The sequence below is a fragment of the Lacerta agilis genome, chromosome 15 (assembly GCF_009819535.1).
Source record: "Lacerta agilis isolate rLacAgi1 chromosome 15, rLacAgi1.pri, whole genome shotgun sequence".
In the NCBI taxonomy this organism is placed as follows: Eukaryota; Metazoa; Chordata; class Lepidosauria; order Squamata; family Lacertidae; genus Lacerta; species Lacerta agilis.
Window position 1 is genome coordinate 1121172 of NC_046326.1, and position 20576 is coordinate 1141747.

General features: G+C 45.5%; 1 protein-coding gene across 2 annotated transcripts in view; it reads left to right on the forward strand.

Annotated features, from left to right (window-relative positions):
* Positions 1–894: 894 nt before the first annotated feature.
* Positions 895–20576, forward strand: part of BMP1 (bone morphogenetic protein 1) — a 155839-nt gene continuing 136157 nt past the window's right edge. The window contains exon 1 of one of the 2 annotated variants that reach the window (XM_033171950.1): positions 895–1087. In XM_033171950.1, the coding sequence (XP_033027841.1) occupies positions 946–1087 (142 nt within the window). In that variant the 5' untranslated portion in view covers positions 895–945. The remainder of the gene's footprint in view (positions 1088–20576) is intronic. The other variant, XM_033171949.1, reaches the window with a different exon arrangement.

The window sequence follows — 20576 nt, forward strand, 5'->3', positions numbered from 1 at the left end:
CTCCCTGCGGAACTCCTCTCTCTCTCTCTCTCTCCCCCCCCCCCCGCCTCTCGTCCGGCATCTCCCGCGTCTTTTGGCCGAGCCCCTCCCCTCAGGCGGGCCGGCAGCTGCAGCCGGCGGTTCTGGCGAGCGAAACCCGCGGCCGGCCTCGGAGTGCCCCCCCGACGGGCCCGGCGCGAGTTGGTTTCCTTCTCGGCGGCCGCCTCTCCCTCGCCGCCCCCCAGCCGGGGCCACAGACGCCGCTGGCTCCCTGCTTCGCCGGGGGGGGGGGAGGCGGCCACCCAGGAAGCTCGTGTCTCCCCCCCCCCCCCGGCTCCAGGAGAGGCCGCCTGGGGCTCCGGGCCCCTTCCGTCTCCCGGGGCTTCTCCTCCTCCTCCTCCTCCCCTTTTTCTTGCAAAGGATCCCGGCTGAGTCGAAATGTGGGGCTCTGTCCTAAACTGCCCTCCCCGCCTACCCCCTTAGAGAGTTCGCCGAGGTTTCTTTCCAGAAACCCAGGCAGGAAGAGGGGGGGGGGCAGGAGGCTCGTCTAGGGCGACCCGCTCTCCGGCTTCGGTCTCTGGGTCGGCAGAAAACTTTGCCGGGGGCCGGACCCCCCGCCCGCCGGCCCCTGCCCTTTCCGGCTGCGCGTGTGACCCCCCCCCCGGCGGCCAGGATGGGGCTGCGGGTGAGGGGAAGCGTCTCGGCGAAGCCGCTTTGCCGCCGCCGCCCGCCCGCCCGGCTGGCGCAGTTCCCGGGGCGACTGTGCTGCGATCAAGCCCTCCAGCTTGGAGGGGGCTGAGCTCCGGCGCTTGAACCCGCCTCCACCAGATCTCATTTCCCTAAAAGAAAAAAAAAGGAGAGGGGGGAACCTCCCCTCTCTTTCCATTGCTCGTCCCCCCCTCCCCTTTCCCACTCTTGTTTTCCCCCCTTCTCAGTTCCGCGGAGCATTTCCCGGGACCTGCCAGCATGCCTGCATCCAGGCGGGGGCTGCTGCTCCTTTCCTTCCTGGTCCTGGGACAAGCGATGGATTTCACAGATTACAGCGATGTCCTAGAGGAAGACGAGCAAGACACGGATCCCATAGACTACAAGGACCCTTGCAAAGCTGGTAAGGCTTATCGAGCGGGGCGGCCGGGGGGGGGGCACCCAGTTGCCAGCAGCGCCGCTCCTGTGACCATCTCCTTTTACAAATGTGTGCCTTTCTGTTACTATGAGAGGGGCTGGGGATGGGCGAAGGGGCAGCGGCGGTCTTTTGTGTGCCTGGAAGCGGCTTTGAGGCTCTGAAAAGGGCAGAGGGGTTTGTTGAACCTGGGTCGTACGCATTGCCTGGTTGGCAGTGCAGCTTGCAGACAAAAGAAAAAAGGAAAGTTTTAGCTCTCTCTCCCTCTCTTTCCTTCCCCCTCCATCCCTTTCTCTCTTCTGTGCTGTAAAATAACTCCTGGACTTTTAAAGTTTAGCCTGAGAAAGAAAAGAGTCTTTGATATATAAACTCCAGAGTAAGGACTCATAGGACAGCTTTTCTCTCTCTCTCTCTCTCTCTCTCTCTCTCTCTCTCTCTCTCTCTCTCTCTCTCTCCCCCCCCCCCCCCCCCATTTCAGGGAATTAAACTCTTTTCCATCTGCCCGCTATTGTTGTTGTTTTTCTTCCTCCCTGTCCCATAAAAAAGATTCTATCTGTTTGTGGCTCTTTGTGTGAAGCAGTGGCAGGAGACCTTATGTATTTGTGTATGTGTCTGCCAAGGGGGGATGGGTGCTGGTTGCTTGAAGGAAAGTAAACAGAAGCTATGCTGGGGGTGGAGGAGAGGAGGCTTGCAGGACGGGAAGGTGAAGGGCTGTGTGCTTGAACTAGACCCCATCACCCTTTCCTTCTCAAACAGTTTGTCTGTCTGGAGCAGCCGCAGACACTTGCTGGGTGGTAGCTGTCCAAAGAGGCAAATTTGTTGGGCCCAGAAATATTTTACAGATCACCCATCCTTAATTGCCCATCCCTAGGAGTCATGCTACATTAAAATAATTAACTTGTGTGTGTGTGTTGTAGAACATCCAGATGGCATGTCCCTCTTTTCTTTGTCCCATGGTATACTGTGACATATACCACCCCAACCACCCCCTCTACACCCCCACATAAACCTGCTTGTGAGGACTGCACATCCTGCACCAGCCCTTGTCAGCCCCGTGGTCCATTATGGGACCCAGCCATCCTGCCTGTGTGTAGAGCAGGGAGGGACCAAACTTTCTGAGCTGGCAGCTTAGGAGTCCTCTGGCCTTGTCTGTGAATAAAGGGTTGGTGTATTTCTGTTGAACCTGTGCTCTGCTGAACAGCGTTTTAATCCTTCTACCAATACAATCAGTGGCAGAATGCTCAATGACTTGTGACAGTGGCAGATCCCAGGGCAGCAGAAGCAAGAAAAGGCTCAAGGGCTTTTGAATTTTGTTCTTCCTCTCTCCCTCTCCCCCCACAACACACACTTCTTCATTCAAACAAACAAATAAGTGGAGAAATAAAAGTGTGAAAGACAATGAGGCTGTGTGATACAAGGCTACAACTGAAGTATAAAGTTTTCCTTTCTTTGGGATTTTTAGGTGTTTGTAAATGCATCTGGGGTCATTGTCTCAAGGTCACCCTAGAGTGAAATAGAGTGATTAATGTGGAATCTACCCGTCTGCCATCAACCTTCTTCTGCTCTGACTATTTTGAGAGCATCCACCCATGTGCTTTGCTAGCTGTTGCTAATGCCTTCCTTTGGCTTTCTCTTCTGTGAAGAGGAGGCAGCAAATTCTCCCATTTGCCCAACAGAAGCACACTGCCCCCCCCCTATGAGGCAAGAGGAACCTACCTGCATGTGCTTATTCATCACTTTTTATTTTAGTTTCTGTTACGGTCTGCATGGCCTCCTGCTCTGTCACTTACCTTTCCAAAGTTGGGGCTAGTGAGAGTGTAGGTTGGCTAATTCCATTATTATCTTAATACATGATATTATAGTATATAGTATATATACTATCTTATATAAATGATATTATTATAATTATATAATTATATAAATATACTATATTATATAAATTATACTATATTATATAAATGTTTATATAATATAAAAATATAAAAGCAACCTGCAGAGTCTTAAGCATTCATATATTAATAATAGGCTGTTGATGTTTTAATTTTTCAATTTTTTTCACTGGGCACAGAAGGGTGACATCTCACAGACGTGGAGCAGGTAATAATGATTTTAAAACAAAATTAAGCAAGTGTAGAGTATAATGGCCATTAAAATTAACAAATAATAAATGGCAATTAAAACAGCATGCCTCAAGGCCTCTCATCCTTGCTTAGGTAGCTTCAGTCTTCAGCCCATATGCTGCTATCCTTGTTTTTCCGTACACTGAAGTCGGTGGAACTTAACTTCCAAAGAGATGTGATCAGTAATAACATTAATATAATTTGGCTCTTGGAGAGAGAGAAAAGTGCTAAATCCTTCTGTTGGTTTGGAGTAGGCATAATCCTGCCTGCCTGCTGCTTTTGCTATGCAGTCCTAGGCCTGTATTCTTGGAAGTTCTACTGTGTTTAATATGGCTTGCTTGCTTCCTAATAAATAGAACTGCAGTCTAAAAGCTGAAGTGGCTTTTATGTGGCCCATGGCTAGTGCTTGAAGGTTCCCTCCCCACTCTACTGCATTTTCAGTCCTTGTAGTTGATACCTTGGAAGGCATGGCACAACTTGTTTCCGAGTAGCCAGTAGCCAGAAGCTAAATAAAATCAGATCCCATTCATTTGAAGCCCTTCCACTTATTTTAAGGGTCTGAGTTATGATTTTGAGTTATATAACCTGTTATGTGGCACTTTCCTGGGTGACCCTGGCTGCAGGACAGGGTGCCAACTTCCAATGTAAGCTTTTCTCAAAAGTCAGAAAGTAAGGGCAGTTTGTTTGTTGTTAAAGGGCAAGTTTACTGCCAAGCTGATTTAAAATCAGACCCCCATCTCTATGGATTTATCGTTTAATAGCATTTAGTAGGTTCCTGTGTTCTGCGGGAAGGAGAGTTTCTCCTTAGAGTGCCCACATAGCAGAAATCTGCTCCACAGTAACTCAGAGCAGGGCTTTCCATGTGGCAGCCCCTGTTTGTGGAACTATTTTATTTCCTGGAAAAAAATTGAAGACTTTTCTGTTTTGACTGGCTTTTCCAACTGGATGAAAAGGTATCTATCTGCCTTAGGCGTTCTTTTTGTATTGTTTTGAAGCCTATTTTAACTGTTTTCAATGCATATTTGTAAATCTCTCTGAGACACATGTCAATGCCAATTCACAAAGAAGAATAATAATAATAATTATCAAAGTGATAGAGGGAGATAGAGCTAATGAGCAGAGCTAGAGCAGGTTGAATAATTAACAGGAGGCATTAGGGATAGTTATTGGAATACTAGGTAGAGAGTTGAAATATACTTATCTGAATAACCATACAGTTATATTAAATGTTTTACCAAGTCATTTGAAACCATTACGCTTTGTACAAACAATAAAGAAACTTATGTTTTATTTTTACCACAATCTGAATCTGAAGTGAGTTGTTCATTGCCAGAGTGAATACTGGCTGGTGGCAGCGGATATACCATATGTCGTTGGGGCAGTTACCAATAGACCGTTAAACGTCCGGGGGTGCTGCTCAGGTCTGAGAGTGACCGCGACAAAAGTTAACAGCTTTTAATACTATTGTACCATCTAAATTGTTTTCTAAATTAATTCATCTCAATTTACCTGCCCCTGTTTGCCGATGGATATACAGCTTTTTAACGGACAGGAGGCAGCAGGTGAGGTTGGGGAAAATTATATCGAGCAACAATACCATCAATATCAGTGCTCCCCAGGGGTGTGTCCTTTCCCCACTTCTTTTCTCTCTATACACAAATGAATGTACCTCAACTGATCCATCAGTTAAGATCTTGAAATTTGCTGATGACACAACAGTTATTGGGCTTATCCAGGAGGACGATGAATCTGTGTATAGGCGGGAAGTAGACCATCTTGTTTCGTGGTGCACCGAAAATAATTTGGTACTAAATACCCAAAAGACAGTAGAAATGGTAATTGATTTCAGAAGGCACTCTTCCGTTATGCAACCACTTTCGATTCTTGGTAATATGGTTGTAATAGTAGAGTCCTTTAAGTTCCTGGGCTCTATAATTACTTATAACTTAAATTGGTCAATGAACATCAATAGTATTATTAAAAAGGTCCACCAGAGGCTGTATTTCCTGCGTCAACTAAGGAAATTTAAATTGTCCCAGGAAGTGTTGATCCAATTCTACAGAGGCATCCTTGAAACTGTTCTCTGTAATTCTATAACAGCTTGGTACGGTACAGCCTCCAAGAGAGACAAGAAAAAGCTCCAACGAGCTGTAAGAATTGCAGAAAGGGTAATTGGTGTTAGCTTGCCTTCAATAGAGACAATTTATGCTACCCAAGTTAGGAAGAGAGCAGAGAGAATTGTAGCAGATCCTTTACATCCCAGTCATCATCTGCTTGATTTACCAGTACTTCCATCTGGACGTCGCTACAGGACTTCATATACAAAATCGGCCAGGCACAAGAATAGTTTTTTCCCTTGTGCCATCAAATTGTTAAATTCGTAGTTGTATAGCTGAAGGGGAGGTAAAATATGGGTGGGGTTTCTTTGCTTCTTTGTATTGTGAAAGGAACAGTGTCTGTATGTTTACATTGCAATGTAGCCGAAACAAATTCCAAGTATGTTGGAAAATGTACTTGGCCAATAATAAATTATTCCTATTCCTAACAAAATAGGAAACAAAATAGGAAATTCTTTCCAGTAGCACCTTAGAGACCAACTGAGTTTGTTCTTGGTATGAGCTTTCGTGTGCATGCACACTTCTTCAGACTATGGCAGACCAACACGGCTACCCACCTGTAACTATTCCTATTCCTATTATTCCTATTCCTAATAATAATAATAATATAGTATCATTGCCATCAGGTAGAAGCCAGTGAAATACCAAATAGTCTTATGAAAAAGAGTTTACATCATCAATAGATATTGATGGTAAATCAAGTAATGTCAATTAGATATCCTGAAGGGTTTAATACATAGATCTACACAACAGAGCTAACAGCAGCAGCAACTAACTTCTAGACTTTCTAACATCTAAATGCAAAATGACAATTTAGGTTCCTTCTCTACCAGAATAAAAAGGTTAAGAAACCATCTATCCGAGGTATTTTTAAAAATCACCCCATATTATATCAAAGTACCATGAAGCTCCCATTTGCCTAAAGTTTTAGGATGTTCTCCTTAACATTTGTGTGTGTTTGTGTTAGTGCACCACTTGTGTTTAAATAAAAGTACTGCATTCACCCCTCAGCCCACCCCCCTTCAAAGCTCAGGGCAAAGAAGGCTTGAGTCTTATAAGGTATAGACAGAACTTGACTTTTTTGGTTCAGTATTTCTCATCATGCTTTAGCCGCTCTTACTGAGACAGTCATGGTGGTGGATTATTTTCCTCATCCTTGAGTGCATGTTTGTATGAGTGATGGCTATTCCAGACAATCCTAGTGATTTGTGAGTAAAGATGTGACTTTTATTCCACGCTGAAAGGATATACTCTTTGTTGTAAAGTGTGTGATGAACCTAATAAAGTGTACTGACATGACTTTTTAAAGCAAGTTTAAGTCACAGAAGCACCATTCTCATAGGCCTAAAGTAATTGAGACACTGCATTTTATGAACGCACCACATAATTGCCAGTGCCACATAATTGCCATTTATTTATTTAGGCCATTTCTATACCACTCAGTATGTATAAAAAAAATCTCTAAGCTGTGTACAGACAACTAAAACAACAATCTATGTTACAAAAATACATAAGGAAACAATGCAAATTACTCATAAATATATACTGATATCAATTCCTCCTCCACCTGACACACCTCCCTATTCAACACCTGTTAGTCTCCTGCTTCTCACCCAGGACACCACCCATGCACGGGTAACGTAAATCAGGTAACGTAAGAAAAGCTCTGCTGAAACATAGCAGGGAGCAATCGGTCCAGCACTCTGTTTTGTCAGCAGCTAGTGACATGCCCACAGAAAACCCACAAGCCAGACCTGGGCTGTGGCTCCCCAGCTCCTTATATACAGAGGCAGGTGCCTCTAGTCCTTGAGGTGGGACACACAGCTTTTGTGACTAGTAGCCATTGATAGTCTTCTCCTTCAGGAGTTTGTGTAATCCCGTTGAAAGCCATTCAAGCGTTGTGCTGGCCCATTTTGCAGTTTTAGCTAGGCGCTGCATGAAGCACTTGCTCTTGTTAAGTTCAGAATCTCCAACCCTTCTGCATTGTAGATGAAGCCAAGTTCAGGCGTTCTAGGAGAGGGAGCCTATCCACTGTATCCATACTGTGCATAATTCTATACGCATCTATTACAAGAGTGCATGGCAAAGCAAGTGTGGTTCAGTATGTGTGCATGCACACGAGATTTCCTTGTGCACCACTCTGTGTGCAGAGGCGTCACTAACCCCAACAAATCCTCTTGCCAGAGTACAATGTAGATATCTCCAGAGTACAATTCATTTTCTAGAACGATGCAGCACGGGCCATCTGGCCCGGCTCCTGCGGAGAGGCAGGGCCATCTGTTCCCTTGCCAGCCCTCCCGCCTCATCCAAGCCGCAGCACAGCAAAAGCAAGGAGCAGGTGCGTTGCACTCTCTCCTGGAATCCCTTTAACATACAAAGCCAGCCAGGAGATATCTGGCAATGTGGTGGGTCAGATCATTCACACATGAAAAGTGGACGGCGGGGGCAGGGGGGGCTCACCTTGCAGTGTTGTCATCATCTCATCTGTTCTAGTGGATAGAGACAAAGCATCAGCATCAGGGGGGAGTGCCTGGGAATATCTGCCTCCATTATTTGAACAGTGAGGAGCCCATGGTTTATGGTTCAGTCTGAAGAGCTGCCATACAGATCTTGTCTCTGGTTGTCACTCCTGTCACTTCTGACAATGGGGGGACTTTATTTATTTATTGCATTTGTATTTTCCTCTCCCCCCCCCCAAACTCAGTGCAAGCTACATGGTCATATTTTATCCTCACAACAACTCTGTGAGGTAACTTAGACTGCATGGTTGGCCCAAGGTCACCCAGCAAATTTTGTGGCTGAGGGGTTATCTGATTTATTTGATAAAATTTATACATTTCTTGATTGTGAAAAAAACAAACAAACCTCAAAGCAGTTTATAAAAGATAAAAGAAATCAATAAAACAGGTGCTGAGAAGAGTACAGCGCAGGCTCCTGCTTGATCTCCATAGGCAGGGGGTTCCAAAGTGCAGCTTCTGCAGAGTTCTTACATGGGTCTCTCCATCTGATCATTATACCATACTGGCTCTTGAGGAGGGTCTTGGCACCCAGGCAGGTTTGCAAAGGTCACTAGAACACAATTTTTCAGGGTGAGGTGGCATCTGTCTACGTTGAGAGACAATGGAGTGTGCCTCCGGGGCTCAAGGCAAACAGCTGCTTTAGCAGCAATGAAGTGACCTCCTCCAGGTGCAAGCCTGGGCCGTTTGTGTGGAGGTCCTGGGCTGCCCAGACAGCAAGACCTTCCTCTTGGCTTCCCTGATGAGGTCCAGAGGAAGGCAGAGCCAAACATTTGGCACCAGTTGGCTGCAGGAGTTGCTGGAAAGAGGTGTACAAAGTGCCATCCAACCCTTTTAGGAACTCCCCTCTGGATTTGTGTAGGGTCTCCTCCTTAGTCTTTTCTTCCCCCTAAGATCTTCCACGAGGCAGCGGGAAATGGTTTTCCCAAAGCATTTCTCAGGAATGAGCATAGCTGCAAGGCAGCAGAGGTTTAGGATCAGAGTTTCCCTTCTCCTCAATGGGCTTCAAGCCCCGTCTGTAGATGGTATGACAATGCAGTAGCAGTAGCCCAGTTTTAAATGGAATTTAATATATACAAACATATTCAAGCCTTCATATATAGGCTCCATCAGAGTCAAGCATTCTTAAAACCATTCATCTCATTGGATTAAGCATACATAATCCTGTGAATAGTGGCCATAATCTCTTAAAACGAAATCAGGAGCCAAATACATTAAATTAAAGGCTGCTTGCTGTTCTGTGTAAAAATCATTGAGGGGATTAAGTAGTGTAAAGGATGCCACAAAATATGTGTTTATTGACATTTTGTCTTAGTAGATCTAGGGCCTAACAAATCATAAGTGCTAGGATCGTGGAGCTGCCTCCTGTATCTCACCAGGATCATCCACCAAACCAGGATGGATAATCTTGTGCTCCTATTTATGTTGTCTAATCTTAGTCCTGCTATTCTCTTCTCAAATTATCAATATACATGTCACTACTAATCAAAAAGCATAGAAGTTGACTTTCCACCTTCCTGACACATTTACTTCATTTGTTAACCAACATTAAGTCAGAGTTCCCTGGTTTGGACAAAATGAGGAACTCCTTTTTAGGATCTTTACCTGGACGCTTTCACGCGACAGGAGGGAAAAATGAGAGAATGCTTAACTTGACCCCTACAGGACTCCTAAAGCCTCAAACGATCACCTGAAACATGCTAATCCTTTCCCAGTGAACTTCCAGTCCTTGATTCTGGAAAGTTTTGGCCACTTTTTCTGAGTAAATATGCAGGAGGATCAGGCTATAAGGCCCACTTTGTTCAGCAGGACTTTCTTTCAAGTAAGTGTGTATCAGATCCCACAGTCTCAGCCTTCAAGCAAGGAATCTTGCTTAGCATTCGTACATATGTTTAGGTCAAATGCAAATCTGTCTCTAAGCAACTAAATTTCTGAAGGTGCATGTGGCCTGCATGACCAGAGATTTTAGATAATATTCCTGTGTTGTTTTTGTTATTAATTAAATTTCTATACCACCCTTCTTATGATGATCACAGGGTGGTTTACAATATAAAACATTAAATGCTTCCGGGAGAAGTACCAGAGGATAGAAGAAATGTTTTCCTTTACTCATGTGCGGCCGCTAGAATGTTAATAGGACAACACTGGAAAGGGGAGGGTGTTCCAAAATTACAGGAATGGCATTTAAAGTTGGTAGAGTTTATGAACTTGGCAAGAATGACAGCTTGTTGTTGTTGTTGTTCAGTCGTTCAGTCGTGTCCGACTCTTCGTGACCCCATGGACCAGAGCACGCCAGGCACGCCTATCCTTCACTGCCTCTCGCAGTTTGGCCAAACTCATGTTAGCAGCTTCGAGAACACTGTCCAACCATCTCATCCTCTGTCGTCCCCTTCTCCTTGTGCCCTCCATCTTTCCCAACATCAGGGTCTTTTCTAGGGAGTCTTCTCTTCTCATGAGGTGGCCAAAGTACCGGAGCCTCAACTTCAGGATCTGTCCTTCTAGTGAGCACTCAGGGCCGATTTCCTTGAGAATGGATAGGTTTGATCTTCTTGCAGTCCATGGGACTCTCGAGAGTCTCCTCCAGCACCATAATTCAAAAGCATCAATTCTTCGGCGATCAGCCTTCATTCTTTATTAATAAAAAAATAAAAAATAAAGAATGACAGCAGCAATTAGAAATATCTCAAACCAATATTTGAAAAAAGAAGGAGTTGAAACAAAACTGGTGATCTGTCTGGAGTGACTCACACACAGGAATAAGGTAAACATAGCTATAAATAAGAACTTTTTTGAGGATATATATATATATATATACACACACTGTACACATAAAACAGCATTGACATGAGTATCTGTAAGGAACACGAAGCAGAACTTTAGGAAGTCTTTTAATTTGTAACTTTTACTTCTATTTCTATTTTATTTCCACTCTGGGTAATTGGATGTGAGTTGTGTGATATAATTTATCTTACTTAATTGATGAAGTAGGGTAATTTACCTTGTCTTTTGTGCTTCTGTAGCTTTTCGTTTTCTGTGTTTTTTGTAATTCCTTAATTTCAATTGTAACACTGTAACAATGTTTGTATGACTATTTGACTATACTTTGAAGGATATCTCAATAAAATTTATTTTAAAAATTAAAATATATATATATAAACATAAAAATATGTATCATAGTAAACACACCCCATTTAAAGGGCCATAAAAAGTAAACATAAAGGGACCCCTAACCATTAGGTCCAGTCGCGGACGACTCTGGGGTTGCGGCGCTCATCTCACTTTATTGGCCAAGGGAGTTGGCATACAGCTTCTGGGTCATGTGGCCAGCATGACTAAGCCACTTCTGGTGAACCAGAGCAGCGCACGGAAACGCCGTTTACCTTCCTGCCGGAGCAGTACCTATTTATCTACCTGCACTTTGACGTGCTTTTGAACTGCTAGGTGGGCAGGAGCTGGGGCTGAACAACAGGAGCTCACCCCATCGTGGGGATTTGAACCGCCAACCTTCTGATTGGCAAGCCCCAGGCTCAGTGGGTTATACCACAGCGCCACCCGTGTCCCATTTAATTAGCCAAAGGCCTGTGAGAAGAGGTAAATTTTTGCCTGGCACCTAAAGATATGTAACAAAGATGCCAGGCAGGCCTCCCTGGGGAGAGCATTTCACAGACCAGGAGTCACTGCAGAAAAGGCCTGTTCTCATGTTGCTGCCCTCCAGACCTCTCATTGAGGAGGCACATGAAGAAGGGCCTCAGAGGATGATCTCAGGATCCGGGTCAGTTCAGTTTAGCGCTGTATAAAAAAAATTATTTAGTTGCAAACCAATGTAATTGTAATAGTTATGTGACCCAGTTATATGCATAAATAGATCCATTTCAAAATGTGAAACTTATTTCATTCATTTAAAATATTTTTAGGATGCTTTTCTGAGCAAATGACCATCCAAAGCAGCTTACAATAAAAAAGCTTCATGTAAGCAGCACCCCACTGCCCAGTGAATGCCTTAAATCAATGTGCCTCATTTTTTCCAGCTGTTATTGAGGGAGTGTGAAGTGTAAGTAGAACATCTGCTTTGCAAACAGAAGGACTCTAGTTCATTCCCCTGCATCTCCAGGTGGGGCTGGGAATGGTCTCTGTCTGAACTCCAGAGAACACCTGCCTGCTGGAGTTGAGAGGACTGAACAAGATGGGCCATAGCTCATAGCAGTTAGATTCCCACCCAGCCATTAGGTTCACTGGGTATTCTTGGCCAGAGTCATTCCCTCCGAGCCTGCCCTACCTCCTAGGGTTAGAAGGATAAAATGGGTGGGGAAAGTACATACATCACCCTGTGCTCCTTGGAGGAAGGTCAGGTTAAAAATTTAATTGATAAAATGCAGGGAACAAATAAATAAATGAAATGAAATTATGTCCTGGCCACCGGATGTGGCATTCTCCTTCAACCCTAGTTTTTTTAAGATGTCACCAGACATTGCCCTCCAGGACTATGTCAAGATATTTGGGAGATGGAAGTTAAAAAGGGATCTGGGACAAACCCCCTTCAGCTGTTTTACATCTGGCAAGAGCCCCATCAAGCCTCATCAGAGATGAATGGGAATGGCATGAGAGCACAGCTGTACCTGAGGCAGCCAACTCAAGTGTCCCACATACTTTCAAGGGCTAAAAATGGATTGCTAATAGTGGGCACTAATTCGGCCTGGGCACTTGCATCATGATGGCAGACCCACTGTGAAGTACTCCGTCCACCCCCTGGTCCAAGCAGATGTGCACTGGCTGAAGTCAGGACACAGCTGCACCTCCCTTGGCAAACTATTTGTAGCTTGTCCTTTAGAAAAACAAACATCAGTCCATTGGATTTGTGCCTATCTCCAAGAAGGGGCAATACCCACTATATACTGAGAACATTAGGCTAGTTCTGCCGCAGACTTTCTAAGTGGCAAAGCAAGCCATGTTTTCTTCTCCATGTTTGAGATCACAGGCAGTTCCAATTTTATCCTTGGGACTGTCTTGTCCTAAAATGCTCCCATGAGATGTGTAACATGGGAGTAGGGTTATCTTTAGGTTTGAAGAGGCCTTTGTCAAAGAGCCTTTGGTGGGGCCCACCATTTGTGGCCCCCAAGTGCAGTGAGTTCCCATTTTAATTTCCCATAATGCCCTTGTGTGATGCTATTGTGAGAAATCCAGCAATTTCTGGACCCAGCCTATCAGAGCAAGGGCTCTAGGGCATACATCACCCATGGGTCATCCTATGGCTGCAGCACCTGCCTGAGGATGCTGTGGTCTGTAACTAGACCTTTGTGGAAGCTACAAAGTCCTCTGAGTTCACAGGTCCCCTTCTGCAGGGGGGCGGGGCGGGAATGATTCAAAGCAAGTTTCACACATTTGTGGCATCTTGTTACGCTGCTCACTTAAGTAGAATACTCTCATGAGCATGTTTCCTCACGGGTCCCAGCATATCATTGGAGCTGACTCTGGGAATGGTGGTGGTGTGCCTTCTGAAACAGCCTTGCTCTTATCTTATGTCTGCTGAGAAGATGGCTTAGTCAGTATTTGTAGAGAGCTTTGAATGCGAAAAGCCTTACTAAGTGCTAACCAAACACACACACACACCGGAATATTTGTACTTACATTGTCCTTGGGAGTTTAATGCATTTTGTTAAGCAACAGAAATGAAATCCCACAGATTCCCACGGGAGCAACAAAGAAAGGAAGCCAGCTGTAAATCATCACTGTCCACTCATTGTACCTGGCTTCCAAAATGAACCTTGTAAAACATAGGGAAAATCCAGATGTTAAAATGCTTTTGCAGACCTTGGGGATGGGGGCATCAGCTGGTCCCTTTGTGCAGCCTGGACCAGGGCTTCCTTCAGTGATATGTTGGTGTTACTTAGCATTTATGGCAAGGATGAGATCCTCTGTCACCCTCCAGATGTTGTTGGACTTCAGCTGCCATTAGCCTCAGCCAACATGGCCAAGTGTCAGGACAGAAGGAAGTTGTTGTCCAACAACATCTGGAGGGTCACAGGTTCCCCACCTCTGATTTATGTAGTGCTTTATAGTGTTCAAATTGCTGTACTTTCATTAGCTCACCAGTTTTTACAACAGTAACTCTATTGTTGTTGGCACCTGTCTGTCTAGAGACAATGGAGTGTACCTCTGTGGGCGAAGTCAAACCACTGTGTTAGCAGCACCAAAGTGACTGCCTGGGGCACAAGCCTGGGCAGTGTGTCTGGAAGTCCTTGGCTGCCCAGACTGCAAGACCTGCCTCTCGGCCTCGATTACATGGCCCTAGGAAAGCAGAGCAAGGCATTTGGCACCAGCTTGGCTGCAGGAGTTGCCAGAAGGAGATGCACAAGGCACCATCCAACTGTCTTGAGGACTCCCTATCAGATTTGTGTAGGCTTTACTCCTTAGCCTTTTCTCCCAAAGATATCTCGCAAGGCAGCAGAGTTTTAGGATCAGAGCTTCCCTTCTCCTAGATGGGCTTTCTTCCCAGGTGGATAAACCCCATCTGCCCCTCACTTCCATCTACAGCACGGGCCTTCTTGACCGTTGGACCCACTCTTGGTCTTGTCGCCTGCCTTCACATGCAAGGTGAGTCCCAGTAGCATTATGCCCATGCTGTGGGTTGGTGCTACTTGGGGGTTGAGGTGGCAAAGGCATTGAGGCAGGTCAGGCATCAACACCAAACCTTTTATTTGCAGCTACATGAATGGGCATTCAAGCAGCCTCAATCTCAGCCCCTGCCTTCCTCCTCCAATTTTCTCACTCCTCAACTTGGGAGAAGTCATAGTTTACTGCTTCAGGCCAGAAAGGAGGTGGCAAATTGCCTTGTGTAAGGGGAGGAGGGGTTGTGTGAGATGGAGACTATTAGAATGCTGGTCTATGTAATGCCAGTCTTTTGGGATTACAACTGAATCGTCTCAATGTCTTTTGCTTCAGGTCACCCAGCGAATTCATAAGCGAGGCGAGATTTGAACTAGGAAATGGAAATAAATTATCTAGTAAGGAGGGAAGGAACTTTCTGAGGTTTATGGACCACATGCTGTAGGTGTGGTAAGAAAAAGCATTTCCTTGGGCAGCTTCTTCCACTCTCTAGTTGCTGAGAAAACATATCTGTGGAACAAATACAAGAATATGTCTAATCTGCACTTGAGCTGAAAGAGAATAAAATTTGAATTGAGAGAGAGTGCTGAGGACAGTGGTTCCTAAATGGTGCATCTGGATGGGCAAAAGGTTACCATCTTCCGTCAGTAACCAGCTACACTAATGCGTCTCAAACTTGCGTCTCCATCTGTTGTTGGACTACAACAGAGGTCAGCAAACTTTTTCAGCAGGGGGCCGGTCCACTGTCCCTCAGACCTTGTGGGGGCCCAGACTATATTTTGAAGATAAAAATGAACGAATTCCTGTGCCCCATAAATAACCCAGAGATGCATTTTAAATACAAGCACACATTCTACTCATGTAAAAACATTCTACTCGTCCATGGGCCAGATTTAGAAGGCGATTGGGCCGGATCCAGGCCCCAGGCCTTAGTTTGCCTACCCATGGACTACAACTTCCACCATCCCTGACCACTGGTCCTGCTGGCTGGGGACATAGCTGTCAAGTTTCGGATTTGAAAATAAGGGATCAGCACCCTCACCTGTCCCGGGGACAGTCTACGGTTCTCAGGGACAGTCCCCCCAGGCTACAAATTAATTTACACCAGGCTACACACCATAATCTTTCCCCACATTCATAAGTGGGATTTGACTGGAGTAACACATGACTGGAAAGGCTTGCAGTTCCACAAACATAGGTGTGCACTGCCTCAAAATAAAAGAAGTGAACAAAAGAAGGGTCACTAGGGGGGCATTGCTGAAAAAATGTCAACTTTGTAACCAGAGGTTCAACTGAATAGAATCTGAATCACATGCACCACAAGACCTATGCAGCCTCAACTTAAGGTGGCTCCCGGCCTGGCTTTTTACAGGCCCCAGCTGACTGCACAGCCTGGCCTTTGGAAAGGTCATATAGACAGATACCTTTAGCTTCTGCACCCCTCCTTTGCACACCTGTCAACACAACCACATGGGCATTTTCCACAACAGCTCTGCAGCACAAATCTCTTCTGCAGGCAGGCACCTGCGCACAAGAAATGCGCTCCGCTCTCCACAGCGGACCCATGCTCCCTCGCCCTCACAAATTTCCCCTCTGCAAGCTGCATCCATGGATAGAACATCGCACCTAAATATTTCCATTCTGCACAATGCACAGTATTTGCACGAACCCCTCCTGACAGCACCACACACGGAGGGATAATTCCCACACACAGCTTGATGGGCACATGTGCAAACCTACCCCACCCCCCAAGATATATATATCAGATCTGCATCAGAGGGAATGGCCCATGCCGTGTGTGTGTGTGTGTGTGTGTGTATATATATGTATGTGTGTATATATATATATATAATGGGCCATTCCCTCTGATGCAGATCTGATCTCGCCCCCCCTCCCCAACCCCACTAAACGCCAACCTTGCGCCAAGCTACACAGACGGACCCAATCCCAGCCTGATAGTTCCTCACCAGGAGCAACCTTTATTAAGAGACCCTTCTCCAAAGACATCTCTGCCGCTCTCAACTTGGCTGCGACTATATGTGTGTGTCTGTTGATTGTGGAGGCAGGGTGGGGGTGGGGGTTAGAGACCCACCGGAGGAGGGAGAGAAAGGTCTCTACATCATCCCCACCAAAAAAAGCCTCCCTTGCTGTCTCCTGTCTCTGATTGGGGGGGAGGTGATGGAGCGAGAAAGAGGCGTGAGCGGGTGGGGTGGGAGTTAAAGGGCCAGCTGGCTTCACAGGCAACCCACAGAGCCCACCTCTTGGTGTTTTTCTCCTGCGCTGCACGGAGGACTTTTAAGGGTCTCTGACGCGGCTGTCTCCTCGCTCCTCACACTTGGCATGCACTCAGCAGCTGGATGTTGAGGAACGTGGGGCAGGAAGTTTGGGATGCGTGGCCTCTTCCCCTACCATGGTCCTCCAGCTGCGCAGGCGGGGAGGTGGGTGGGTGGTGGACTCTCCTCCTCCCCCCTCAGCAGCGCTCTAGGATTGCGGAGGGGGAGAAGCTTCCTTTGTTGGTGTCTTATCCCCCTTCCAGTTCCTAGCAATTAACATTCTTGCTACAGTTGTAGCATATAGAAACACCTTTTTTGTCATTGGGGATATCAATTGTCATTAGTGATGTGAGGTGAGAATATTCTCGAGACTATTCTCTGCTAGAAAATTCTCTGGACAATATTCTCCGCAAACTGTAAATTCTAATGTGAGAACCAGTTTTACAACCCATGTTTAAAAAATCTAGTAAATAATAAGTCAAGCTGTGATATTGCCAGTGTAAGTAATAAATAATGATTTTTTTTTATCCAGTTACATTACTGGGCATTTTGTCATTCACCATTGGCAGTTCTGAAATGTGAGCTACAGAAAACATTGTTGTTGTTGTTGTTGTTGTTTTAAAAATGCTATTCTGGGTCATGTGGCCAGCATGACTAAGCTGCTTCTGGCAAACCAAAGCAACGCACGGAAATGCCATTTACCTTCCCGCCAGAGTGGTACCTATTTATCTACTTGCACTTGATGTGCTTTCAAACTGCTAGGTTGCCAGGAGCTGGAATCGAGCAACGGGAGGTCACCCCATCGCAGGGATTCGAACCGCCGACCTTCTGATCGGCAAGCCCTAGGCGCTGTGGTTTAAACCACAGCACCACCCGCTTTAAGTAACAAGTCTCAAATGTTTAGAAATTTATATTGACTCCTCAAACATCTTAAGAGGGTCTCCACTGGTAACAGAGCTTTCAGGGTATAAAATTACTAAGAATAAGGTCACACCAAAATAGGGGGGAAAGGCTATTTACATATACTGTAGTTGAAATACATACGAATTCATGACTGGGTTAAAGGCTTTTTCATTGTAAGTTACACCTTTTTGGCTATAAAGACCTGGAAAGGTTCCATGTGCAAAATTCAAGAGGAATCTAGGAACCTGCACATGGGTCACTTGGACAGTTGCTGGAGCCCCCCTCTCCACCTCCAGATGCATCTGGCTCTGTTGAAGCAGGACTCCCATAGGCTTCCTCTTCCCGTGGAGGCTGCTTCCCTGCTGGGAGATGGAGAGGGATCTGGGACAGAGTAGGAAGACGCAAGGCTGTTATTGTCTCCCAGGAAAAAGCAATGCACCCAAGTAAGAAATGTGTCCCTTTAGACATAACACCCGTCTTCAGATCAGAAACTCCTGCAGAGGCAGGTACCGTAATTGTTGTGAGTAGCTACACATTCCCTGTCTGTGCTTAAAGGCTTGGCAGGTAGGGGGGGAACTTATTGGAACAACTTCACAGCTCTTGTGTAGCCTTCAAATTCTCATTACTGATTGTGGACTCTGCGACCTTGGCCTTTTCTCCTAGACAAGACTTACCTCTGTTAATATAGTAATAGTAGTAGTAGTAGTAGTAGTAGTAATAATAATAATTAATAATAATAAATTTATTTGTATCCCGCCCTCCCGGGTCAAGAGCTGAACTGTCTTTGACTCTTTTCATGCCACTGAGTCTGTAGCTGTACCATTAATCTGCTGCAATGATCTAAGTATCACTTTCTTACTCATAAGTGCATCTGCTGTTATGTTTTGGAAAGGATTTGGGACAGCACCAAATATGATGTTGGAGTTGGTCTAGTATGCTTATGTGCTTCTGGAAACACTGCTATCAATACAGCCACTTTGAAACATGTTCAAAAATAGAATCATTGATATTTTCAGGAAATTTTCTGCCAGAGAGAGAGAGAGAGAGTGATGTAGTCATAAGAGACTGGAATGGCAAGAAATCATACTCTGAACCAGCAATCCATACAAGCTAAATAAGGCATTGGCCACTCATGATATGGAATGGGCGGCTCCCTTGATTTGCATCTGGGTCCTACCACCCAAACTGTGCCTTTCAAATGAGAGTGGGAAATATGGGCTCTGAGTTAATCTTGTATTGGTTTCTATGTGCACAAGGCTGTTTTCTCAGCTATGAAGTTGCGGAGGGCCCCCCCTGCAAATTCTAGAGGATGGCAGCTTGCAACTCCATTATCCAATATTGTTTTGGACCCTAGCAGATTGGGCCAATGGCCCATCTAACCCAGTTTCCTGTTCTAGCAGCAGTGAATACCAGATGATTGAGTGGAAACCACAGAACAATTAAGGAATGATCCAGTGGTTGCTGTCTGAGCCGTCAAATGTATTGCCAACCATGCAGGGTTTGCTTCCTTGTTCTTAGATCTGCCTTGATGTTTATCATGTTAAACTTAATTATTTACAAGAATAAACATTTTTCATTTATGCAAACAGTCACTTGCACAGTTGTTCACTTTCAAATTCTGGCAGAATTTGGAGTTAAAATGAAGTTGAAAGTGGCACCTAACAGCCAGCCCCAAATGGTCCATCTTCCCCAAAGTAGTGTAATTGTTTCTGATCCCAGTTGTCCCATTGACCTTCACAGCATCCTGCAACAGCACTATTAATGATGCATTGTGTACACCCAAGTATTTGTTTAATCAAAAGTTCCCTAATTCCTGAATAATGAGAGAGAACAAGTTATATTCAGTCTGCTAGATGCATGTTACTACAGCTACCTCTTCTGCATTTTTCTTTATTAAGGTAAAGGTAAAGGTAAAGGGACCCCTGACTGTTAGGTCCAGTCGTGTCCGACTCTGGGGTTGCGGTGCTCATCTCGCGTTAATGGCCGAGGGAGCTGGCGTACAGCTTCTGGGTCATGTGGCCAGCATGACTAAGCTGCTTCTGGCGAACCACAGCAGCGCACGGAAACGCCGTTTATATTCCCGCCGGAGCGGTACCTATTTATCTACTTACACTTTGACGTGCTTTCGAACTGCTAGGTTGGCAGGAGCAGGGACCGAGCAACAGGAGCTCACCCCATTGCAGGGATTCGAACCACCGACCTTCTGATCAGCAAGCCCTAGGCTCTGTGGTTTAACCCACAGTGCCACCCACGTCCCTTTATTACCCCAGTGGTTTTTTACAGTAACCCCTCCAAGCTTAATGTTCAATATACCGTATTTTTCCGCTCCATAGGACGCTCCGGACCATAGGGCGCACCTCGTTTTCAGAGGAGGAAACCAGGGAAAAAATATTTTTCTGGTTTTCCTCCTCTAAAACCCATGGTTTTTTGGGTTTTTTTTTTGAGAATCAGCTCAAAGTTTTGCACCTTTTTTTGCAAAGGAAAAAGCCCTGTGCAGCTTTTGTAAAGGGGGAAAAGCATTGCTTACAAACCAGTAAGCACCAGTACAAACCAGTACAGACCAGTAAGCACCAGCAGGTAATAGGAAGCAAGAGGAAAGCAAACCAGTACAAACCAGTAAGCACCAGTACAAACAAGTACAGACCAGTAAGCACCAGTACAAACCAGTACGCACCAGCAAGTAATAGGAAGCAAGAGGAAAGCAAACCAGTACAAACCAGTAAGCACCAGTACAAACAAGTACAGACCAGTAAGCACCAGTACAAACCAGTACGCACCAGCAAGTAATAGGAAGCAAGAGGAAAGCAAACCAGTACAAACCAGTACGCACCAGTACGCACCAGTACAGACCAGTAAGCACCAGTACAAACAAGTACGCACCAGCAAGTAATAGGAAGCAAGAGGAAAGCGAACCAGTACAAACCAGTAAGCACCAGTACAAACCA